The 21,918-nt window shown below is 46.7% G+C and overlaps 1 protein-coding gene across 1 annotated transcript; it reads right to left on the bottom strand.

Moving 5' to 3' along the window:
- Positions 1–7,355: 7,355 nt before the first annotated feature.
- Positions 7,356–17,332, bottom strand: LOC136610356 (olfactory receptor 10A7-like). Its single transcript, XM_066589588.1, has 2 exons — positions 16,817–17,332; positions 7,356–8,285 (listed from the first exon to the last, which is right to left on the bottom strand). The coding sequence occupies exons 1-2, from the start codon at positions 17,330–17,332 to the stop codon at positions 7,356–7,358; spliced, it is 1,446 nt and encodes a 481-aa protein (XP_066445685.1).
- Positions 17,333–21,918: the final 4,586 nt, after the last annotated feature.

Here is a 21,918-nt window from a genome sequence, read left to right as displayed (position 1 = left end):
CCCGCACGCTCAAACGTTAACCGTCCGCATCGCAAAATTCATCAGCCTTGAGATGCTGCCGTATAGGGTTGTGGAAACGGAGTCCTTCAAAAGTATCATGGAGGCGGCGGCCCCGCGCTACTCAGTTCCCAGTCGCCACTACTTTTCCCGATGTGCCGTCCCAGCCCTGCACGACCACGTCTCCCGCAACATTGTACGCGCCCTCACCAACGCGGTTACTGCCACGGTCCACTTAACTACGGACACGTGGACAAGCACAGGCGGGCAGGGCCACTACATCTCCCTGACGGCACATTGGGTGAATTTAGTGGAGGCTGGGACAGAGTCAGAGCCTGGGACCGCTCACGTCCTACCCACCCCCAGAATTGCGGGCCCCAGCTCGGTGCTGGTATCTGCGGAGGTGTATGCTTCCTCCACTAAAGCACCCTCCTCCTCCTCCTCTGTCTCACAATCAAGATGTGTTAGCAGTAGCATGTCGCCAGCAGTCGGTGTCGCGCGGTGTGGCAGCACAGCGGTGGGCAAGCGTCAGCAGGCCGTGCTGAAACTACTCAGCTTAGGCGATAAGAGGCACACGGCCCACGAACTGCTGCAGGGTCTGACAGAGCAGACCGACCGCTGGCTTGCGCCGCTGAGCCTCCAACCGGGCATGGTCGTGTGTGACAACGGGCGTAACCTGGTGGCGGCTCTGCAGCTTGGCAGCCTCACGCACGTGCCATGCCTGGCCCACGTCTTTAATTTGGTGGTTCAGCGCTTTCTGAAAAGCTACCCACGCTTGTCAGACCTGCTCGTAAAGGCGCGCCGGCTCTGCGCACATTTCCGCAAGTCCCACACGGACGCTGCCACCCTGCGCACCCTGCAACATCACTTTAAGCTGCCAGTGCACCGACTGCTGTGCGACGTGCCCACACGGTGGAACTCTACGCTCCACATGTTGGCCAGGCTCTATGAACAACGTAGAGCTATAGTCGAATACCAACTCCAACATGGGCGGCGCAGTGGGAGTCAGCCTCCTCAATTCCTTTTAGAAGAGTGGGCCTGGTTGGCAGACATCTGCCATGTCCTTGGTAATTTTGAGGAGTCTACCCAGGTGGTGAGCGGCGATGCTACAATCATTAGCGTCACCATTCCTCTGCTATGCATCTTGAGAAATTCCCTGCAAACCATAAAGGCAGCTGCTTTGCGCTCGGAAACGGGGGCGGGGGAAGACAGTATGCCGCTGGATAGTCAGGGCACCCTCCTGTCTATTTGTCAGCGCGTACAGGAGGAGGAGGAGGAGCATGAGGAGGATGAGGGGGAAGAGACAGCTTGGGCCGCTGCTGACGGTACACCGGCTGATTGCCTGTCATCCTTTCAGCGTGTATGGCCTGAGGAGGAGGAGGAGGAGGAGGAGGAGGATCCTGAAAGTGATCTTCCTAGTGAGGACAGCCATGTGTTGCGTACTGGTACCCTGGCACACATGGCTGACTTCATGTTAGGATGCCTTTCTCGTGACCCTCGCGTTGCACGCATTCTGGCCACGACGGATTACTGGGTGTACACACTGCTCGATCCACGGTATAAGGAGAACCTGCCCACTCTGATTCCCGAAGAGGAAAGGGGTTCGAGAGTGTTGCTATACCACAGGACCCTTGCGGACAAGCTGATGGTAAAATTCCCAGCCGACAGCGCTAGTGGCAGAAGGCGCAGTTCCGAGGGCCATGTTGCAGGGGATGTGCGTAGATTGAGCAGCATGTACATCCCAGGCAGTGCAACAGTCTTTAAGGGCCTGGCCAGCTTTATGGCTCCCCACCAAGACTGTGTCACCGCTCCCCAGTCACGGCTGAGTCGGCGGGAGCACTGTAAAAGGATGGTGAGGGAGTACGTAGCGGATCGCACGACCATCCTTGGTGACGCCTCTGCCCCCTACAAGTACTGGGTGTCGAAGCTGGACACGTGGCCTGAACTAGCCCTGTATGCCCTTGAGGTGCTTGCTTGTCCTGCGGCTAGCGTCTTGTCGGAAAGGGTGTTTAGTGCGGCTGGGGGAATCATCACAGATAAGCGTAGCCGCTTGTCAACCGACAGTGCCGACAGGCTAACACTCATCAAGATGAACAAAGGCTGGATTTCCCCAGACTTCTGTTCTCCACCAGCGGACAGCAGCGATACCTAAGCAATACGTAGGCTGCACCCGCGGATGGAAGCTACGTTCTCTCTCACCATCCAAAACGGGGACATTTCTGCTTCATCAATCTGTGTCTAATATTCCTCCTCCTCCTCTTTCTCCTCCTCCTGAAACCTCACGTAATCACGCTGAACGGGCAATTTTTCTTAGGGCCACAAGGCTCACTCAAATAATTTTTCAGAACAATTTTTATAAGTTTCAATTAGCTTAAAAGCGTTGGAACTTTAACTTGAACCAATTTTTCGTTACACTGGGCTGCCTCCAGGCCTAGTTACCACTTAAGCCACATTAACCAAAGCGATTCACCTGCCATCTTGGTTGGGCATGGCCAATTTTTACTGAGGTACATTAGTACTGTTGGTACACCAATTTTTTGGGGCCCTCACCTACAGTGTAATCATAGTAATTTCTATGTTCTTCGCCTGCACTCATGGTACAGAAAGGTGTGTGGGGTTGGCCTACACTTTAGCTACATAAATGTCACTTGTGCCTTGGCTATACTAAGGCTACTGAAATGGAACTAAGACTGCGCTCCCGCTATACTGCTGCTTCAGAATTGTTACTGGGGCCTGTCTTGAGTGCTACTATTGCTTACATGGAACGAAGACTGCGCTCCCGCTATACTGCTGCTTCAGAATTGTTACTGGGGCCTGTCTTGAGTGCTACTATTGCTTACATGGAACGAAGACTGCGCTCCCGCTATACTGCTGCTTCAGAATTGTTACTGGGGCCTGTCTTGAGTGCTACTATTGCTTACATGGAACGAAGACTGCGCTCCCGCTATACCGCTGCTTCAGAATTGTTACTGGGGCCTGTCTTGAGTGCTACTATTGCTTACATGGAACGGACACGTGGAGAGGACACGTAGTGCCTCAAAAACATCCCCCTCCTCCTCCAACAGGGAAAACATTGTTGGCAAATGCCTTTGCATTGGTTCGTCTGGTGGCAGTCCAAGAATTTCACCTTTACCGACACTACAAGAGAGCCCCCCCACCATCCCCCCGCCACGGCCCACTTAATCCTGGCCACATTCCGAAAACCAACAAAATACAACCGTGGTACTAGGTCCGCAGTCACCACCACATTACCACCAACGCGGTTACTGTTAAGGTGCATATAACCAGTCTGACTGGGGCATGCAGACACCTTGACAGAATGAATAGTGTGTGGCACATAGGTTCCCCATTGCTATGCCCACGTGTGCAGCTCCTGATGGCGGTGGCACAGGATTATATTTCTCATTGCTTCTGTACAGCATTGTGGGCTATCGCCCCGCCCCTATTAAAGAGGGTCGCTACCTAGCCGTGCCAACCCTGTGCAGTGTGTGCCTGCGGTCCCTCGTCGTGGCAGACGCACTTCTAAATAGACATGAGGGTGGTGTGGCATGAGGGCAGCTGAAGGCTGCGCAGGGACAGTTTGGTGTGCGCTGTGGGGGGGAGGGGGTGCGGTTGGGCAGCATGTAACACAGGAGAAGTGGCAGTGGAGTGTCATGCAGGCGGTGATTGTGCTTTGTTGGAGGTAGTGTGGTGCTTAGCAAAGGTATGCCATGCTAATGAGGGCTTTTCAGAAGTAAAAGTTGTTGGGGGGGGGGGGGGGGGGGCACTCTTGCCGCTATTGTGGCTTAATAGTGGGACCTGTGAACTTGAGATGCAGCCCAACATGTAGCCCCTCGCCTGCCCTATCTGTTGCTTTGTCGTTCCCATCACTTTCTTGAATTGCCCAGATTTTCACACATGAAAACCTTAGCGAGCATCGGCGAAATACAAAAATGTTCTGGTCGCCCATTGACTTCAATGGGGTTCGTTGTTCGAAACGAACCCTCGAGCATCACGGGAAGTTCGTTCCGAATAACGAGCACCCGAACATTTTGGTGTTCGCTCATCTCTAGCAGTTACCTTATTGTCTTGCTTTCTGCTTGTATTCTGTATCCTCTGTTTGCGTACTCTGCTGTCTGTTATTCCTGTGAGTCCATTTCTCTGTTTATTCTTGTCAGCTCGTTCCTTCCCTGTTTCTGTACTCCTGGGTGTTCCATCTTTGTTCTATAGGTATTCTGGCCCTCCAGGGTAAGTCAGCGCCTAGAGAAAGACCGTGGGGTTGTCCTTATTAGGACGTCAGCCTCACTTATAGGCAGGCGTCTCTCTCTCCTGTTAATCAGTTCAGGGCAAGATACTTTCCTCAGTTCCCATCTGTATACGGGGTTTGTTCATCCAGTGCTTTACCTCACACGCTGGAGTCGGCTGTCAGCCATGCTGGATCATCACCTACCCAGTAGATTGACACAGTGGTTTCACATCAACGGTCCTTACCACAGAGTTTGAGGGGGGCATATTATTAGAATGTGAGAAGCTGGATGGTCGTATGGTTGAATTACTCACCACCTGGGTCATTCTGATGAGACTGTTAGGACCAGTGGATTTATGAGAGCATTCACACAAGATGACTAGGTTGAGGATGCCCTTGACAGACCACCAGTAGATGGGGATCATTTGATCATCCTTCAAGCATAAGCAGCTCCAACTGTTCTGTTGTCTGCCATACAGAGACAGATGTCACCATTTTTTATAGGCCCCTGCATCTGTCGGAATCATTACCAGGTGCTTGACTGAAGGATATTTGGTCTCACAGTGCCTCTTACGTTTACTGCCTTTGACACCCAACCACTGTTATCTGTTAGTGGTGTGGTCTGGGGGCTATCGCATATGACAGTCAGTCATCCTTAGTAGTGGTATGAGTGATAATGACAGCTCAGCAATATGTACCTGACTTCTTGCAGCCACATGTATTGCCTCCCATGGCGGGGCTTCTAAGAAGCATTTTCCAGCTGCTGAGTGGCTTAAATCCCTGACCAATAGAGCCTTGTTGCTCATCCTTACATAGAAAGGGTGTTACAGCAATGCCTTCACACTTCTGTGGCCTGGCAAGTCACCAGGTTTATCACCAATAGAACATGTACGGGACCATCTGTGAAGCTAGCTTTGACAGCCTATCAGTTTACATAATCTAAAGGCTCAGTTACAGAAAATGTGCACTAATATGCCGCAGATGCCATACTAAACCTATATGCTTCCATGCCCACCCATATCACATCTTACATCCAAGCTAAAGGTGGCCTAACAGGGTACTGTAGCCTCCCTTCAAGGGTTCAGCTTTGGGCATTGAATTCCCCTTTTGCTCTGATATTGTAATCGCTTACTTATATCTACGTTACAATCACACATAGAAACTTTCATTTGATTCGGACAACTCCTTCTGGGAGATGGATTTTTTTTTTCTTACAATGAGTGTCTAATAGGGTTGACCAAAGGAGTAAAGACAGTATATAATTATTATAGAATTTTATTCATGGTGTTTGTCCTTTTGTTGGAACAACATAAGCTGTAAATATAGTGTAGAGGTAGGAGCTATAGATGAAAAAGGCTTGATGTCTACTGGAAGTCCTTAAGATTGTGAAAATGATCCAAGTAAAACAAACTACAATGATTGTGGTAGGGATTGTTACAACTAGAAAGCATTTTTTTTTTTTTAAAGTGGAGAATTAAAGGTATCTCGTAAGGGGACTATGTCACAGAATAAAAGGTCAATAATATTGAGTCCACAGAAGTTTAGCTTTGCAGGTGTTATTTAAATCATAATAATAAAAAAATCAAATACTTCACAGATGATAATGTGAAGTATGACAATAGCATATAATATGTGCTTGTCATCAAAGAGGCATAATGAAGAGGCTTAAAGATTGCGACCTACAGGGGGTGAACAAAAATATGGAGACACCATACAAAATCCATGGGATTTAATCATTAGCACTGAGCTGCCCATTTGACCCTGCTTGGCTGAGAGTTTTCCAGACAAATTTGTGTTTACTTCACCTCTTGCCATGCTCTGGGTAGTTTTGGGAGCCAATAGAGCCTTGTTGCTTGGGAAGATGCTATCTTCTGCTCAGCAGCATCTGTGTCATACTACCACCACTTAAAATCTGTCTCTACATGTCATATTGAAATATGATTTACATTCCATGTAACTTAAGGCATGCATTTTGTACGGTGTTTTCATATTTTGGTCCACTACCTGTATCTGCCATAAGATATCAGCATGAGGGGAAGACATTCTAAGTTTCTGAGGCACAGAAAAAATAAAACTGAGTGATACAGTCAATAAAAGCTATGGTTCCACAATATTCAGTATCATGTGGACAATATTTGTGGGTAACAAGATGTCACTAATGGACAGTTGTGAGATGAAGAAGTACCTTGGAGTGTGGAGGTTCTGTCTGGTGGACACCAGGGTGATGATCAGGAGGTTCCCACATAATGTTCCACAGTAAACCACCAGAAGACAGAATAGGGAAATTCGCAAATATTGGCTAATTTGAAATCTTACGAGGAAAACGTCAGTGACCACAGTCAGATGGTTTCCTGTGTGCATAACAGCTAGTAATTATGTTACATTAAACCAAAATAAATGCATTATTTATAAACAAGAACAATAAACATGAACTAAATGACTAAGGCAGCCTGCACACGAGCGAGTTTGAATTGCAGAATCTGCGATTTCCCACGCCAACGATCTGCGACAGTCCGCACAAATTCAAACCAATAGAGCATCCACATGTCCTCTCACATGAACGGACAACAACTTCAATTTTCCGCTTGCAGGAAAAAAAATTGCAGCATGCTCTGTTTTTTCATGGATTCCACAAAGTCAATGGAAGCCATTCGACCTGCTGCCCTTCCGCATTTGACACTGCAGAAAGGTTGTGGGTACCCGCATCATTGCCTAGCGATGGCGCGGGAGAAGCAGGAATTAAAAAAAAATCTGTACTGCACATGTCCAATGGCGAGCCTGGTAGACTATCCACAGTATAGATTATGAAGACAAAATACAGGTTCATGTGGATGGCAGCTGGACACAGGGTCAGATTTTGGTTTGGTTATATGTTCTAAAATGTAAAATCTTCCAATCTTTAACATCAAAACATTTCATAAAACTTCTTACATAGTTATTATTGTAACTACTGATAAAATCAGTGAATCCAGTTCTGACCACAATGTGGTTTCTAAGGTCTATTCAATCTAGTTATTAGACAACCAAATTACAAACTCATCATAAGCTCTTGGTAGCTGATATATTTAATTAAATAAGCATTCCAATGTTTTGGCTGACCAACTTCAAAACCTCAGAATACAACAACTATAATTTAATAGACCATACACTTATGAAGTGTTTCCCGTATGGATTTACTAATGTCTTTATTTCTCAGAGCATATATAATAGGGTTGACCAAAGGAGTAAATACAGTATATAAAAGGGATAAGATTTTATTCACAGTGGGACTTTGTCCTTTTGCTGGGACAACATAAACACTGAACATAGTCCAAAAGAATATAGACACCACAATGAGGTGGGAGCTACAGGTGGAGAAGGCTTTATGTCTACCGATACTCGATGGGATCCTTAAGATTGCCGAAACAATACAAGTATAAGACACAACAATGATTGTGACTGGAAAAAAAACAAGTGGAATACTTAGTACAGCCATCTCCAAATGGATAATAGAAGTGTTTGAACAGGAAAGCTCTAGTAATGGGACAATGTCACAGAATAAATGGTCAATGATATTCGGACCACAGAAAAATAGCTTTCCAATTTTTACGACGTAAATCAAAACAGTAGAAAATCCAAACAGCCAACAGGTTATGGACAATTTCACACAATATGTACTTGTCATGACAGTTGAGTAATGTAGGGGATTACAGATGGCCACATATCTGTCATAAGACATCACTGTGAGAAGAAAACATTCAAATACTACTGGGCCACACAAAAAATACAACTGAGTGATACAGTCAATAAAGTGAATGGTTCCACCATTATATCGTAAAATGTGAAGCAAGTTAGGGACAATATTTGTGGAGACCAAGATGTCACTGATGGACAGTTGAGTGAGAAAGTAGTACATTGGAGTGTGGAGGGTCTTGTTGGTGGACACTAGGGTGATGATCAGGAGGTTCCCGCATAGTGTCACACAGTAAATCACCAGGAAAAGACAGAGCAAGGAACTTTTTAAACATTGGCTGCTTTGAAATCCTAAAAGGAAGAACTCAGTGACGGCAGTTATATTGTCCGTCTGCAAATAGAACAAAGTATATGAGAATTTCTACTGTAATAAACCAAAATACTTGAAAGGTTAAAAATTCATGTTCTATACATGCACGTATTTATTTTACTAAATATGCTATAATACATTTGTGTTTTACATGTTAAAGAGCCACCCTGGTGATCTTTTTTTTATTCATTCAAGACTTTTCTATAGCTGCACCAGTCCCCTGGAACAAACTACCCCAAACTATCCAGGCAATCCTTGACACACACAATTTCAGGCGTGCTCTAAAAACACACATGTTCATGGAGAAATACCACATCTCCTAAACCAAACCCTTCTGTACTCCACCTGATAACATGCTGCCTGTCCTACTGATTACAATCCCTGCCAGCCATAATCAACCGCCCCCTGCAGTCATACCGATTCCGCCACTATATGGCTCAAGTCTGACCATTGTCTATGTGTATAGCATCTCACACTCCCCCCCCCCCCCCCGCCATACCGTGGACTTTTACCTTCTGTATTACCCTATTATTTGTAGTATGTAAGCTCGTTGGAGCCCCTCACCCCTACTGTCTCCATCAATTGATTACTACAGATACTACTGTGTTTTTGTATTTTTGTTTTTCTGTATCCCCGTTTTGTAAGTGGTGCTGAACATGTTGGCACTATATAAAGACAGATTCTTCTTATTATTATATTAACTGGCCCCCAGTATATGTAACTAGAATTTCCTTGCTTAGTCATTGCTTTGAAAGTAAAAGTTCCTGGAGTCCTTATCTTCAGATGGTCATGTGATGTAATTCTGACCACCTGAGAATTATATGTTTTTATGTTCCTTTCCAAAAATTTTCCAGTCAGCATTATTCCTGTGTGATGGACTCTAGTCACTTAAGGTTTTTAGAGGGTACACAGAAACGCCTGTCACAGTTACTGCTGCTAACTGCTGTCACGCCTCATCTTTCTTTTTAATTATGGCCTGTAGTTTATTTAGGTGAATATAAAAGATAATGATATTTACACTGTCCTCCCAGCAGGCAAAAATGGTAGCTACTCACATATTGTTGTGTTGATGCATCATGGGATTGATAGCAAAGAATAGAGAAAGAGAAAACAGGGACAATTCTCAGCATCAAGATGGTACTTAATGAGTATCAGATAGAAAGATGCACTACATGGAAGTCACTACAATATACATAGCAGATGTCCAGAGTGTGACAGGCAATCAGGTGAGGGGTGCAGGGATAGAAAATATATTTTAGAGTGAGGACAATAATCCTAACTCTTCTCCACCTTCTCCTTTCTTTCCTTTACCTCCTCCAAATCCCATCAGCTTTTCTACAATACCTCCATGCAGCCAACACACAATAGGAACTATGCATTATATATATTAGACCAAATTCCCCAAATTTCCTCAAACTGAGATAAATAGCTTCTTTTTTTCAATTCACTGTATTTCAGGCAAATTGAAAAGTAACTTAAGAAGTCATCATTATGTATTACTACATAGAGGGTTACTAATAGTACTTACATCTGATATTTCTTTGTTCTTGATATTCATTTTAAAATGTATGAATTAATTTTTTTAATCCAAAACCCAACTCTTTTCTGACAAAATATCTCAGAGGAGAAAGATAAAATCACAGTCATGTTGTATGGTTTTAGAAACATGAATATAAACCCTAATGTGCTTAAGTCTACATATTTATATGCTAAAGAAAAAGCAGGATGCAAGGTAGAACATGTCATGGGGGATCAATTGCCATCGTCTCAAGAGTCCTGTTGTTTAAAGCAATTAACAATAGAGATGAGCGAGAACCAAAATGCTCAGGTGCTCGTTGCTGGAGTCAAACTTTTGGTAATGTTCAAGAGGTCGTTTCAAGTAACAAACCCCATTGGAGTCAATGGGGGACTCGAGCATTTTTGTATGGGACCGATGCTCCGCATAGGTCATGACTTGTCAAACACCAGAAAACATCAGACAGTGATGGTAACACCACAGAAACGGATAGGGAATGGCAGGGGCAGCATGCATGGCTGCATCTGAGGCTCCCAGGTCCTACTAATAAGCCAAAATGGGGACAAGAGCCTGGCGGTCACCCCCCTAACAATTTACTTGGGACAAGCCCTCATTAGCAAGGCACACGCGCTGGCGCATCTTAGCTAAGCACCACACTACCTGCAACCAAGGACAAAAACTGCCTGCTGGTGACACCGCTGCCTCTTCTCCTGGGTTACATGCTGGCATTGCTGTCCAACCCCTCCGCACGGCCCTGCGTCCACAGCGCACACAAAAGTTTCCCTGCGCAGCGTTCAGCTGCCCTCATGCCACATGCTCACTTCATAGCCACACCACCCTCATGTCTATTTATAGGTGAGTAATGGATGAGGAGGAACCGGAGGCACACACTGCAGAGGGTTGGCAGGGCCAGGCAGCGACCCTCTTTGAAAGTGTGGGAGATAGCCCACAATGCTGATGAGAATTGATGATAAATTGACATACGATCATCATTCCAATCCCGTGCCACCTCCATCACAAAATTGTCAGGAGCCGCAAACGTGGGCATAAAGGGTACTCAGGTACCAGCACTTCTACACATCTCCACATAGAAAATAAGCCGTAGCAGCAATGAAGATGCAGTATTTAATCAAGCGTTGTCTTTATTGCTCTGTGCACAGAGGAATAAAGACAACGCTTGATTATATACTGCATCTTCATTGCTGCTATGGCTTGTTTTCTATTTGGATGACATGTTTGGAGTCTATTGATCCGGACTTCTGCTGTGGCTGGCAGCCCTTTGTTTGTGGGTCCTACCGTACTGGTTTTGTGGAGAAGTGCTGTTCCCATACTACTTTGTCTACACATCTCCACAATGCAGCAATACTCTGTGTGGAAAGCACGTAAGCGGGCCCAGGGTCAGGCTCGGTCCCAGCCTCCACCTTGTGTGACCCAAGGTGCCATGAGTTACATAGCAATGGGAAAGCCATGCTTCCCCACACAATTCAATCTGTGTACATGTCAAATAGCTCAACACTGCAATGGGAAGTCTTTGAGTTCCTTGGGCTCGCCTATGCTGTGGGTGCACAAAGATGGTATTACACAGGAAGAAATCAGAGAGCCCAAACATGGCAGAGTTTCATGCCGTCAAGGACCTCGGCCTTGGCCCACATTTCTGCCCTAGTCAGTCAGTGTATTTGTGCCAGACAGGTAAAACACTGCGATGGGAAGTCTGTGTACACCCACAGCATAGGCGAGCGCAAGGAACTCAAACATGGTATTACATATGAGGAAAACAGAGTGCCCAAACATGGCAGAGTTTCACCACACCAAGGGCCTCGGCCCACATTTCTGCCCTAGTCAGTCAGTGTATTTGAGCCAGACACACTTCAGTAGCAAGTGTATAGGGGGAGCCCAGTAACATTTCTGTAGCAAGAGTATAGGCGGACCCCAGTAACATTTTTGTAGCAAGAGTATAGGCGGACCCCTCAAACCTTTCAGTAGCAAGTGTATAGGCGAACCCCAGCAACATTTCTGTAGCAAGAGTATAGGCAAACCCCAGTAACATTTCTGTAGCAAGTGTATAGGCGAACCCCTCAAACCTTTCAGTAGCAAGTGTATAGGCAGACCCCAGTAAAATTTATGTAGCAAGAGTATAGGCGAACCCCTCCAACCTTTCAGTAGCAAGAGTATCGGTGGACCCCTGTAACATTTACAATTAGTTTGCTAACAGTATTGGCAATGGCCTGAAAAATTGGTGTACCAAGAGTACAATTGTACCCATGAAAATTGCTGAATGTCAAGGGCCGTTAATACCCATAAACATTTTTTAAACATAAAGCTCGTTATTGCTTAATTTGTAACAGAGCCTGGAGGCAGCCCTCCAAAAAAATTGGTTTAAGTTTAACTTTTAAAACTTTTAAAACTTTTAAACAGAGCTTTTTGATTCCGCATTGAAATTGGCAGTTCAGCGTGATGACATGCTGGTTTAGGAGGAGGAGACGTAATAATACACAAAGCTAATTCTCCCCTTTTTTGGGGTGATAGAGGATGCATTTTTCTCCTGTTGCAGCTAAAATAATCTTTAGAATCTGCTGCTTTCCACCGGTGGAGAAGAGAAGTCTGGGGAAATCCAGCCTTTCTTCATCTTTATGAGGTTAAGTATGTCGGCGCTGTCAGTTGACAGGCGAGTACGCTTATCCGTGATGATCCCCCCAGCAGCACTAAACACCCCCTCTGACAAGATGCTAGCGGAAGTATAGGCCAGCACCTCCAGGGCGTACAGCGCAAGTTCGTGCCACATGTCCACTTTTGACACCCAATTGTTGTATGGAGCAGAGGGATCACATAGGATGGTGGTACGGTCAGCTATGTACTCCCTCACCATCTTTTACTGATGCTCCCTCCGACTCCATCTTTACTGGGGAGTGGAGACACAGTCTTGCTGGAGATCCATAAAACTGGCAAAGGCCCTGGAGAGTGTTCCCCTGCTGCGCTGGACATGCTGCCTGATCCCTGTGCCTGCCCTGTTAGTTGGCCCTCTGAACTGCGACTTTTACCGCTAGCATTGTCAGATGGGAAATTTAACATCACTTTTTCCACCAGGGCCCTGTGGTATTGCATCACTCGTACCCCTTTCCTCTTCGGGAATGAGAGTGGAAAGGTTCAAGAAGCGTGTACACCCAGTAATCTGTGTTGGCAAGAATGAGTCTAACGCGTGGGTGACGGGAAAGGCAGCCTAACATGTAGTCAGTCATGTGTGCCAGAGTCCCAGTACGCAACACATCGCTGTCCTCACTAGGAGGATGCTCCTTCTCCTCCTCTTGAGCTCATACATGCTGAACAGATAACAGGCAAGCAGCATGGATACCCTCTGCAGTGTGGCCAGCAGTCTCTTCCCTCTTCTCCTCCTCGCCCTCCCACCCTCCACTACTCCAAAACCTGCTGAGATATAGACGTGAGGGTGGTCTGGCTATCAAGCGACATACTGTCATCCCACGTTGCCTCTTCTAACCTCAAAGCATCGGCCTTTATGCTTAGCAGCGAAGTTCTCATCAGGCAAAGCAGCAGGATGGTAACGCTAATGATGGCTGCATCGCCGCTCACCATTTGGGTAGACTCCTCAAAGTTTCCAAGTACCTGGCAGATGTCGGCCATCCATGCCAACTCCTCTGTGAAGAACTGCGGAGGCAGACTACCACTCCGCCGCCCATGTTGCAGCTGGTATTCCACAATTGTTCTACGCTGCTTATACAGCCTGGCCAACATGTGCAGCGTAGAATTCCAGTGCGTGGTCATGTCGCACAGCAGTTGATGCTCTGGCAACTGAAACTGATGTTGCAGTGACCTGAGGGTGGCAGTATCCGTGGTGGACTTGCAGAAATCGCAAGGTGCACTCGCACTAGTGGCGAACCTTGCCGAGCAGGTCAGACAAATGGGGGTAGTTTTTCAGAAACTGCTGAACCACCAGATTGAAGATGTGTGCCAGGCATGGCACGTGTGTAAGGCTGCCAAACTGCAGAGCCGCCACCAGGTTACGGCCGTTGTCACACACGACCATGCCCGGTTGGAGGCTCAGCGGCGAAAGCCAGAAGTCGGTCTGCTCCGTCAAACCCTGTAACAACTTGGGGGCCATGTGCCTCTTGTCACCTAAGTGGATTAGTTTCAGGACGGCTTGCTGATGCTTGGCCACCGCTGTGCTATCGCGCCGCGCGCTACCGACTGCTGGCAACTTGCTCACACTTCGTAATTGGGAGGTGGAGGTGGGGGAGGAGGAGGAGGGGGTTTTGGAGGAGGTGGCATAATACGCCACAGATACCAGCACCGAGGTAGGACCTGCTATTCTTGGTGTGGGTAGTACGTGAGCGATCCCAGGCTCTGACTCGGTCCCAAACTCCACCAAGTTCACCCAATGTGCTGTCAGGGAGATATAGTGGTCCTGCCCGCCAATACTTGTCCATGTGTCCGTCATTAAGTGGACCTTCTCTGTAACTGCGTTGTTGAGGGGACGGGAGACATGCTGGTGTAGGGCTGGGATGGCACACCGTGAAAAATAGTGGCGACTGGGGACCGAGTAGCGTGGGACTGCCACCGCCATCATGTTTTTGAAAGCCTCCGTTTCCACAAGCCTGTATGGCAGCATCTCCAGGCTGATTAGTTTGGCAATGTGTATGTTTAAAGCTTGTGCATGCGGGTGGGTGGCGGTGTATTTGTGCTTTCGCTCAATGCTTGTGTTAGCGAAAGCTGAATGCTGCGTTGGGAGACATTACTAGAGGCCGCGGAGGACCGTGGAGGTGAGGGTGTGGGTGCAGGCTGGGAGACGCTCGTTCCTGCGTCCTGGGAAGGGGATTGGATCTGTGGCATAAGGGAAGAGGCAGTGGTGTGACCCAGAGGTGGTGAATGGCCTTCATCCCACCTTGTGGGATGCTTGGCCATCATATGCCTGTGCATGCTGGTGGTGTTGAGGCTGGTAGCGGTGGCTCCCCAGCTGATCTGATTAGGAGTTGCGTTATGTTTGGGGTTTGGGTAGGTTGGGGGTTAGGGTTACTATAGTTCTTTTTTTTTTGTTATTTTCAGACTTCAGGTTTGGGAGTCCTTTTCCAAATGTTATGATTTGTGAGGAATGAACACACATATGCAAATAATTATGCTCCTTCTGTTCCCGTTTTTTGTTTTTGTTTACCTAATTATTTTATTCTCACTAAATAATAGTTCCTTAAAAAAATACATAAAAAAAATATATATATATATATTTTTTTTCCCCACTGTCACTACCAGTACTCACTTCTTTTATTTGAATGTTTTTAATAAGTAGATATGTCCTCTATTACAATTGTATGTAACTTACTTGAATAAAAATTTAAAGTATGCTCTGAAACATCTTTTTCTGGAGAAAGCTTGATAAATAAAATTGTAACATCATGTACGCACAAAAATGTATTTTGTCAAAATTTATGGTTGTAGAATCAAGAAGAAATTTCAACACATCTTTTGAGAGCATAGCCAATAAAAGCCGGAATGCCTTTCCTTAAAGATACTGTTGCCTTGAATTATTTTTCTTCATATACTGATAATGAGGAAAGGGATATAATTAGAGATGAGCGAGCACCAAAATGCTCGGGTGCTCGTTGCTCGAGTCAAACTTTTCGTTGAAGTCAATGGGAGACTTGAGAATTTTTCAAGCTTACCCATGCTCCGCATAGGCGAGGTTGTGTGAATCACCTGAAAATATCAGAAAGTCATGGAAACACCACAGAAATGGGTAGGGAACAGCAGGGGCAGCATGCAATGATGCATCTGAGGCTCCGAGGTTGCACTATTAAGCTAAATTGGGGGCAAGAGCCTGGCAGTCACCCCCTTAACAATTTACTTGGGCCAGACCATAATCAGCAAAGCAATTTGAAGCAGGAGGTGTCGCAAAAGTTGCCACCACAGGTATACAGTGACCCTGTGAAAGTCTCATTAAATGATTTACGGCTCCTTTGATCACTCCAAAGACTGCATGAACCATGAAGAAATTTGAGTGGCCAAACCTGGCACAGTTGCACCCCGCCCAGGACCTTGGCCTCTGCCCACACCCTCAACAAACGTGGGCATAAAGTGGACTCAGATGGTAGTACTTCTAAGCATCTGCAAAATTCAACACCCCTTTCTAAAAATAAAAGATTTCCCTTAAGCAGGAGGTGTCACATTAAATCAGTTACAGTTACATTAATCACTCCAAAGACTGCATGAGCCATGAATAAATTCGAGTGGGCAAAGCAGGACAATTCATTCTGTGTATGTGTCAGATAGCTGAAAAGCACGCTGGGAAACCTTTGTGTAACCAGAGTATAGGCGAACCCCTGAAACATTTGTTTACCAAGAGTATAGGCGACCCCCTGGAACATTTGTGTACCAAGAATATAGGTGAACCCCTGAAACATTTCTGTACCCAGAGTTAAGGCAACCCCTGAATCGTGTGTACCAAGAGTATAGGCGACCCCTGAAAAATTGGTGTACCAAGAGGATAGGTGAACCCCTGAAGCATTTGTGTACCAAGAGTGTAGGCAAACCCCTGAAAAATTGGTGTACCAAGAGTAAAGGTGACCCCCTGAAACATTGCTATACCAATTGAATAGGCAAACCCCTGAAACATTTGTGTACCAAGACTATAGCCGACTCCCAGAAAAATTTGTTTACCCAGAGTTCAGGTGAAACCCAGAAACATTTTTTAAAGATAGAGCTCGTAGTTGCTTAATTTGCTAACAGAGCCTGGAAGCAGCCCTCTAAAAAAATTAGTTTTAACAGAGCCTTTTGGCCATCTGAAAAATCGGCTGTTCAGCGTGATGACATGCTGGTTTAGGAGGAGGAGGAGGAAGATCAGAGAGGGATAGACCAAGCTACTTCTCCCCCTTTTTTGGGGTGATAGAGGGTGCATGGTTCTCCTGTTCCAGCTTAAAGAATCTTTATGTTCCACTGCTTTCCAATGGTGGAGAAGAGAAGTCAGGGGAAATGCAGCCTTTGTTCATCTTAATGAGCGTAAGCCTGTTGGCACTGTCAGTTGACGGGCAGGTACACTTATCCGTGATGATCCCCCCAGCAGCATAAACACCCTCTCTGATAAGATGCTAGAAGCAGGGCAGGCCGACACCTCCAAGGCGTACAGCGCAAATTCGTGCCACGTGTCCAGCTTTGACACCCAATAGTTGTATGGAGCAGAGGGATCACTGAGGACGTTGGTACGGTCAGCTATGTACTCCCTCACCATCTCACTCAGCCTAGATTGGGAAGTGGTGACACAGTCTGGCTGGGGAGCCATAAAACTGGCAAAGGCCTTGGAGAGTGTTCTCCTGCCTGTGCTGGACATGCTGCTTGATCCCCGCACCTCCACTGCTAGTTGGCCCACTGAAATACGTCCTTTACCGCTAGCGTTGTCAGATGGGAACTTTAATATCAGCTTTTCCACCAGGGCCTTGTGGTATTGCATCACTCTCGTACTTCTTTCCTCTTCAAAAATGAGAGTGGAAGGGTTTTCCTTATACCGCGGGTCAAGAAAGGTGAACACCCAGTAATCCGTTTGGCCAGAATGCATCTAACGCGAGCGTAATGGGAAAGGCAGCTTAACATGTAGTCAGCCATGTGTGCTAGAGTCCCAGTACGCAACACATTACTGTCCTCACTAGGAGGATTACTCTCACTCTCCTCCTCCTCTTCCTTCTTCTCTTTAGCTCATACACGCTGAACAGATGTGAGGGAAGTAGCATGGGTACCCTCTACAGTGTGGGCAGCAGTCTCTTCCCCCTCCTCCTCCTTCTCCTCCTCCCCCTCCTCCTCCAATACACGCTGAGAAACAGGCCTGAGAGTGGTCTGGATATCAAGCGACATATTGTCATCCCCCATCTCCTGTTCTAACTGCAAAGCGTCGGCCTTTATGCTTAGTAGTGACCTTCTCAGCAGGCAAAGCAGCAGGATGGTTACACTGATAATGCCCGCATCACCGATCACCATTTGTGTAGACTCCTCAAAGTTTCTGAGGACCAGACAGATGTCTGCCATCCATGCCCACTCCTCTGTGAAGAGCTGCGTAGAATTCCAGCACGTGGGCATGTCACACAACAGTCAGTACACTGGCAGCTGGAAGCGATGTTGCAGTGTCCTGAGGGTGGCAGCATCTGTGGTGGACTTCCTGAAATGTGTGCACACGTGACGCACCTTGCTGAGCAGGTCAGACAAATGGGGGTAGTTTTTCAGAAAGCGCTGAACCACCAGATTGAACACGTGGGCCAGGCATGGCATGTGTGTTAGTCTGCCAAGCTGCAGAGCCACCACCAGGTTACGCCCATTGTCACACACGACCATGCCTGTTTGGAAGTTCAGCAGCGAAAGCCACAGATAGGTCTGCTCCATCATACCCTGTAACAGCTCTTGAGTGGTGTGCCTCTTGTCTTCCAAGCTGAGTAGTTTCAGCACAGCCTGCTGACGCTTCCCCACCGCAGTGCTGCAGCGCCTCGAGCTACCGACTGCCGGTGATGTGCTCACATGTGCTAATTGACAGGTGGTGGGCGTGTTTGGGGGAAGTGGCATAATAAGCCGAAGAAACCTTCACCGAGGTAGGACCCGCAATCCTTGGTGTGGGTAGCATGTGAGCGGACACAGGGTCAGACTCGGTCCCAGCCTCCACCAAGTTCACCCAATGTGCCATCAGGGAGATATAGTGTCCCTGCCCGCCAGCACTTGTCCACTGTCTGTGGTTAAGTTGACCTTCCCAGTAACCGTGTTGGTAAGGCCGCGGTTTATGTTCTGTGAGACGTGCTTGTGTAGGGCGGGGACTGAGCACCGGCAAAAATAATGGTGGCTGTGGACCGAGTACCGAGGGACTACCATCAGGTTGTGGAAAGCCTTAGTTTCCACTAGCCTATATGGCAGCATTTCTAGGCTGAGTAGTTTTGCAAAATGCGCATTTAAAGATTTTACATGCGGGTGGGTGGCTGCGTATTTCTGCTTATGTACCAATGCTTAGGTTAGCGAGAGCTGAACACTGTGCTGGGAAACATTGGTAGAGGCAGTGGAGGACCATGGAGGTGAGGGTGTGGGTGCAGGCAAGCAGGTGCTCGTACCTGCATCCTGGGAGGGGGATTGCATCTCTGTGCCAGGCTGTGACACAGGGGAAGAGGCAGTGGTTTGACCCGCAGGCAGTGAATGGCCTTTGTTCCACCTTGTGGGGTGCTTAGCCATCATAAACCTGCACATGCTGGGGTGTTCAGGCTGGTAGTGGTGGCTCCCCTGCTGATCTTGGTGCGGAACAGGTTGCACACCACTGTTCGTCTGTCGTCCGTGCTCTCAACAAAAAACCTCCAGACCTTCGAACCCCTAGCCGTCTGCACGGAGGCTTGCCGCAAGGAGGTGCTGTGGGGAACAGTTGAAGGATTATTTGCTCTTGCTCTTCTTCTCCCCCTGGCCACCCCACTACCTCTTTTAACCTGTTCTGCTGCTGGTGTCCCCCCCTTCCCTCTGAAGCCCTGTCTTCAGTAGGCTTAGCAAGCCAGGTGGGGTCAGTCACCTCAACGTCCACCATCTCGTCCTCTGAATCCTCTGTTTGCTCCTCCCTTAGACTTACTGCCCTAACAACAACCTCACTGACAGACAACTGTGTCTCATCCTCATCATCCACAAATAGCTCTTAAGATAGGAATTGGAAGTCCCCACTCTCATCACCCTATGTCTGTGAAAGTTCCAAATGTTAGTCACAACAAACTCCTCATGAGGCTGTGGAACCGTTTTTTCCAAACTCAGGGCAGGGATACGAGAATAGTTCTTGGGTGTATGCCTGTTCATAATCTCTCCTTTTCCTGGAGTGACCAGGTTGGTAGGAAGAAGGAGCAGCCTGAGGATTCAGAGGTGCAGTGCCTTGGCTGGCATGAGTGGACTGCGTGGAAGACAGGGTGTTGGATAAAGTACTGGAGGCATTATCCGCTATCCAAGTCAACACCTGATCGCACTGTTGTGCTGTTAATAATGGTCTACCACGCGGACCTGCAAAATGTGAGATGAAGCTGGGGAGAGGAGATACGCGGCGCTCTACTAATCCCTCAGCAGCAGGCACTGTTTCACCCCACCCAGGACCTTGGCCTCTGCCTACACCCTCATTCGGATGCCCACTTCCACGTCCACAGCCTCGACCCTTAACCCTAGGCTTCACCATGTTGGATAAAGCACTTGGACTAGATGCTACGCAAAATGCAAGTTATTAGGCGTATGCTTATAGGCCAAAATGAACAGAATATTCAGTGTATACTGTTGTTAGATAGCGGAAATTCACAGCCACCCAGAGACTGGTATATATTGTTTGCTCTCAACAGGCCCAGAAAAATTGAAACGTGTATATTGCTGTTGAATAGCACCAATTCACCCCTCCCCCCAGAGACTGGTATATACTGTATGCTCTCTACAGGCACAGAAAAATTAAAAAGTGTAAACTGCTGTTGAATAGCGCCAATTCACAGACCATCAGAGACTGGTATATACTGTACGCTCTCTACAGGCACAGAACAATTGAAAGTGTAAACTGCTGTTGAAAAGTGCCAATTCACAGACCCCCAGAGACTGGTATATACTGTATGCTCTCTACAGGCACAGAACAATTGAAAAGTGTATACTGCTGTTGAAAAGCGCCAATTCACAGACCCCCGGAGACTGGTATATAGTGCGCTTGAAAAAAAATCTGTGTGCACTACTGGTCCCAGCCAACCAAAATGCTGTTGCACACAATGAGAGGATTAAGAGTCCTAAAAAGGTCTGTTGGGTTCTGGTAGTCAGGATCCCTGCCTAACCGCAAGCTAATCCCTACACTAAGACTTTCCCTGCCTAGCACTGCTAGCAGCAGCTCTATCCCTAACCTCTGCCAGCATGCGTCTGAGGCGAGCCGTGGGAGACAACAGCTTTAATACTCGGTGGTCACCTGATCCCGTCAGTCACTCACTGCTGTAGATGTGCAGAGGGTTGGCACCTCACATCCGGAAGTGGTAAAGCCTTCCCTGCATGTTTATTGGACAAAAAATAGCAGAGAAGGGAAATGAAACTTAATCGAGTACCGCGTGGTGTTCGTCTGGAGTAGCGAGCATATTGAGTACTCTAATACTCGATCGAGCATCAAGCTTGGATGAGTGTGCTTGCTCATCTCTAGATATAATCCTTGTTTGTACTATTAACACTTTTGTGACAAAGCCTTATTGTGCCTTAATGACCAACTAATGTTTCAGTCTTTTTCATAATTCCATTTTCAGAGCAATAACTTTTTAATTTTTCTGTTGCCATAGCCATATGACGGCTTGTTTTTTGCCTGACAAGTTGTATTTTTAATGACTTCCTTTTTGGTTTTTCAGGGGGATTGTGGAAAAAAGATAATTCAGCCATTTGGTTTTTGGATTTCATTTTTGCAGCATTCAGTGTGCAAAGTAAATATCGTGATAACTAATGTCACAGCTGTGGCAGGGGATCGTGATGTTCTTCTGCTGTTTTCGATGTCGCTGGCGCTGCTGCCACTGGCCCCATTGAGAACATGTGGAAACCCCTGGATGTGACAGCCTCACATCCTTGCAGGGCTGAAGGAATCGCAATGTTCCCCTATCTTTTTCAATGGGGCCAGTGGAAGTCAGCCGCAATGGAAACAATGGGTGATATCACAAAAAGAATGGATACACTGTAATTTTTCTTTTTCACGCAGCATTGCAGAGTGAGAACATCACAAATAAGAATGAAACCATTAAAAATCATTGATTTTATAATCATGCGTTTTCATTCACTCTCGCAACGCGAGAATATCGCACAATTTTCTTGCCAGTGTGAATACCCCTTAAGGCTTGTTTTTTTGTGGGATACACTCTAGTCTTTATTTATTCAATTTTTAGGAACATGTAACTTTTATATTGCTTTTTATTACATTTTTCCCTATCAGCAAGACTAACAACATCCGTAATTTTGGTATGTTTTTTTCTAATGGCCTTCACCATAAATAATACGGTAAACTAATTATGTAGGCCAGCATAATTATATCGATAACAAATTGATCTGGGTTTTTTTGCAACTTTTTCACACTTAAAAAAAAGCCTATTTCATGTTCATCGCTGCATTAGAAGACCCCTAACATTTTAATTTTTTGTCAATGGTGCTGTGTAAGGG

Source organism: Eleutherodactylus coqui, chromosome 2, assembly GCF_035609145.1.
Source record: "Eleutherodactylus coqui strain aEleCoq1 chromosome 2, aEleCoq1.hap1, whole genome shotgun sequence".
Classification (NCBI taxonomy): Eukaryota; Metazoa; Chordata; class Amphibia; order Anura; family Eleutherodactylidae; genus Eleutherodactylus; species Eleutherodactylus coqui.
Note: the sequence above shows the minus strand (reverse complement) of the source record. Positions and strands in the feature narration are given on the sequence as shown.

What these genes read in the sequence shown, in the direction of transcription:
- LOC136610356 (XM_066589588.1), bottom strand. Translation starts at nt 17,332, where the DNA reads ATGCATTCTGGCCAAACGGATTACTGGGTGTTCACCTTTCTTGACCCG. An exon ending in GGGGATCATCACGGATAAGT is followed by an intron (nt 8,286 to 16,816) that starts GTACCTGCCCGT and finishes TTCTATTTGCAG; the next exon opens with ACGGACAATATAACTGCCGT.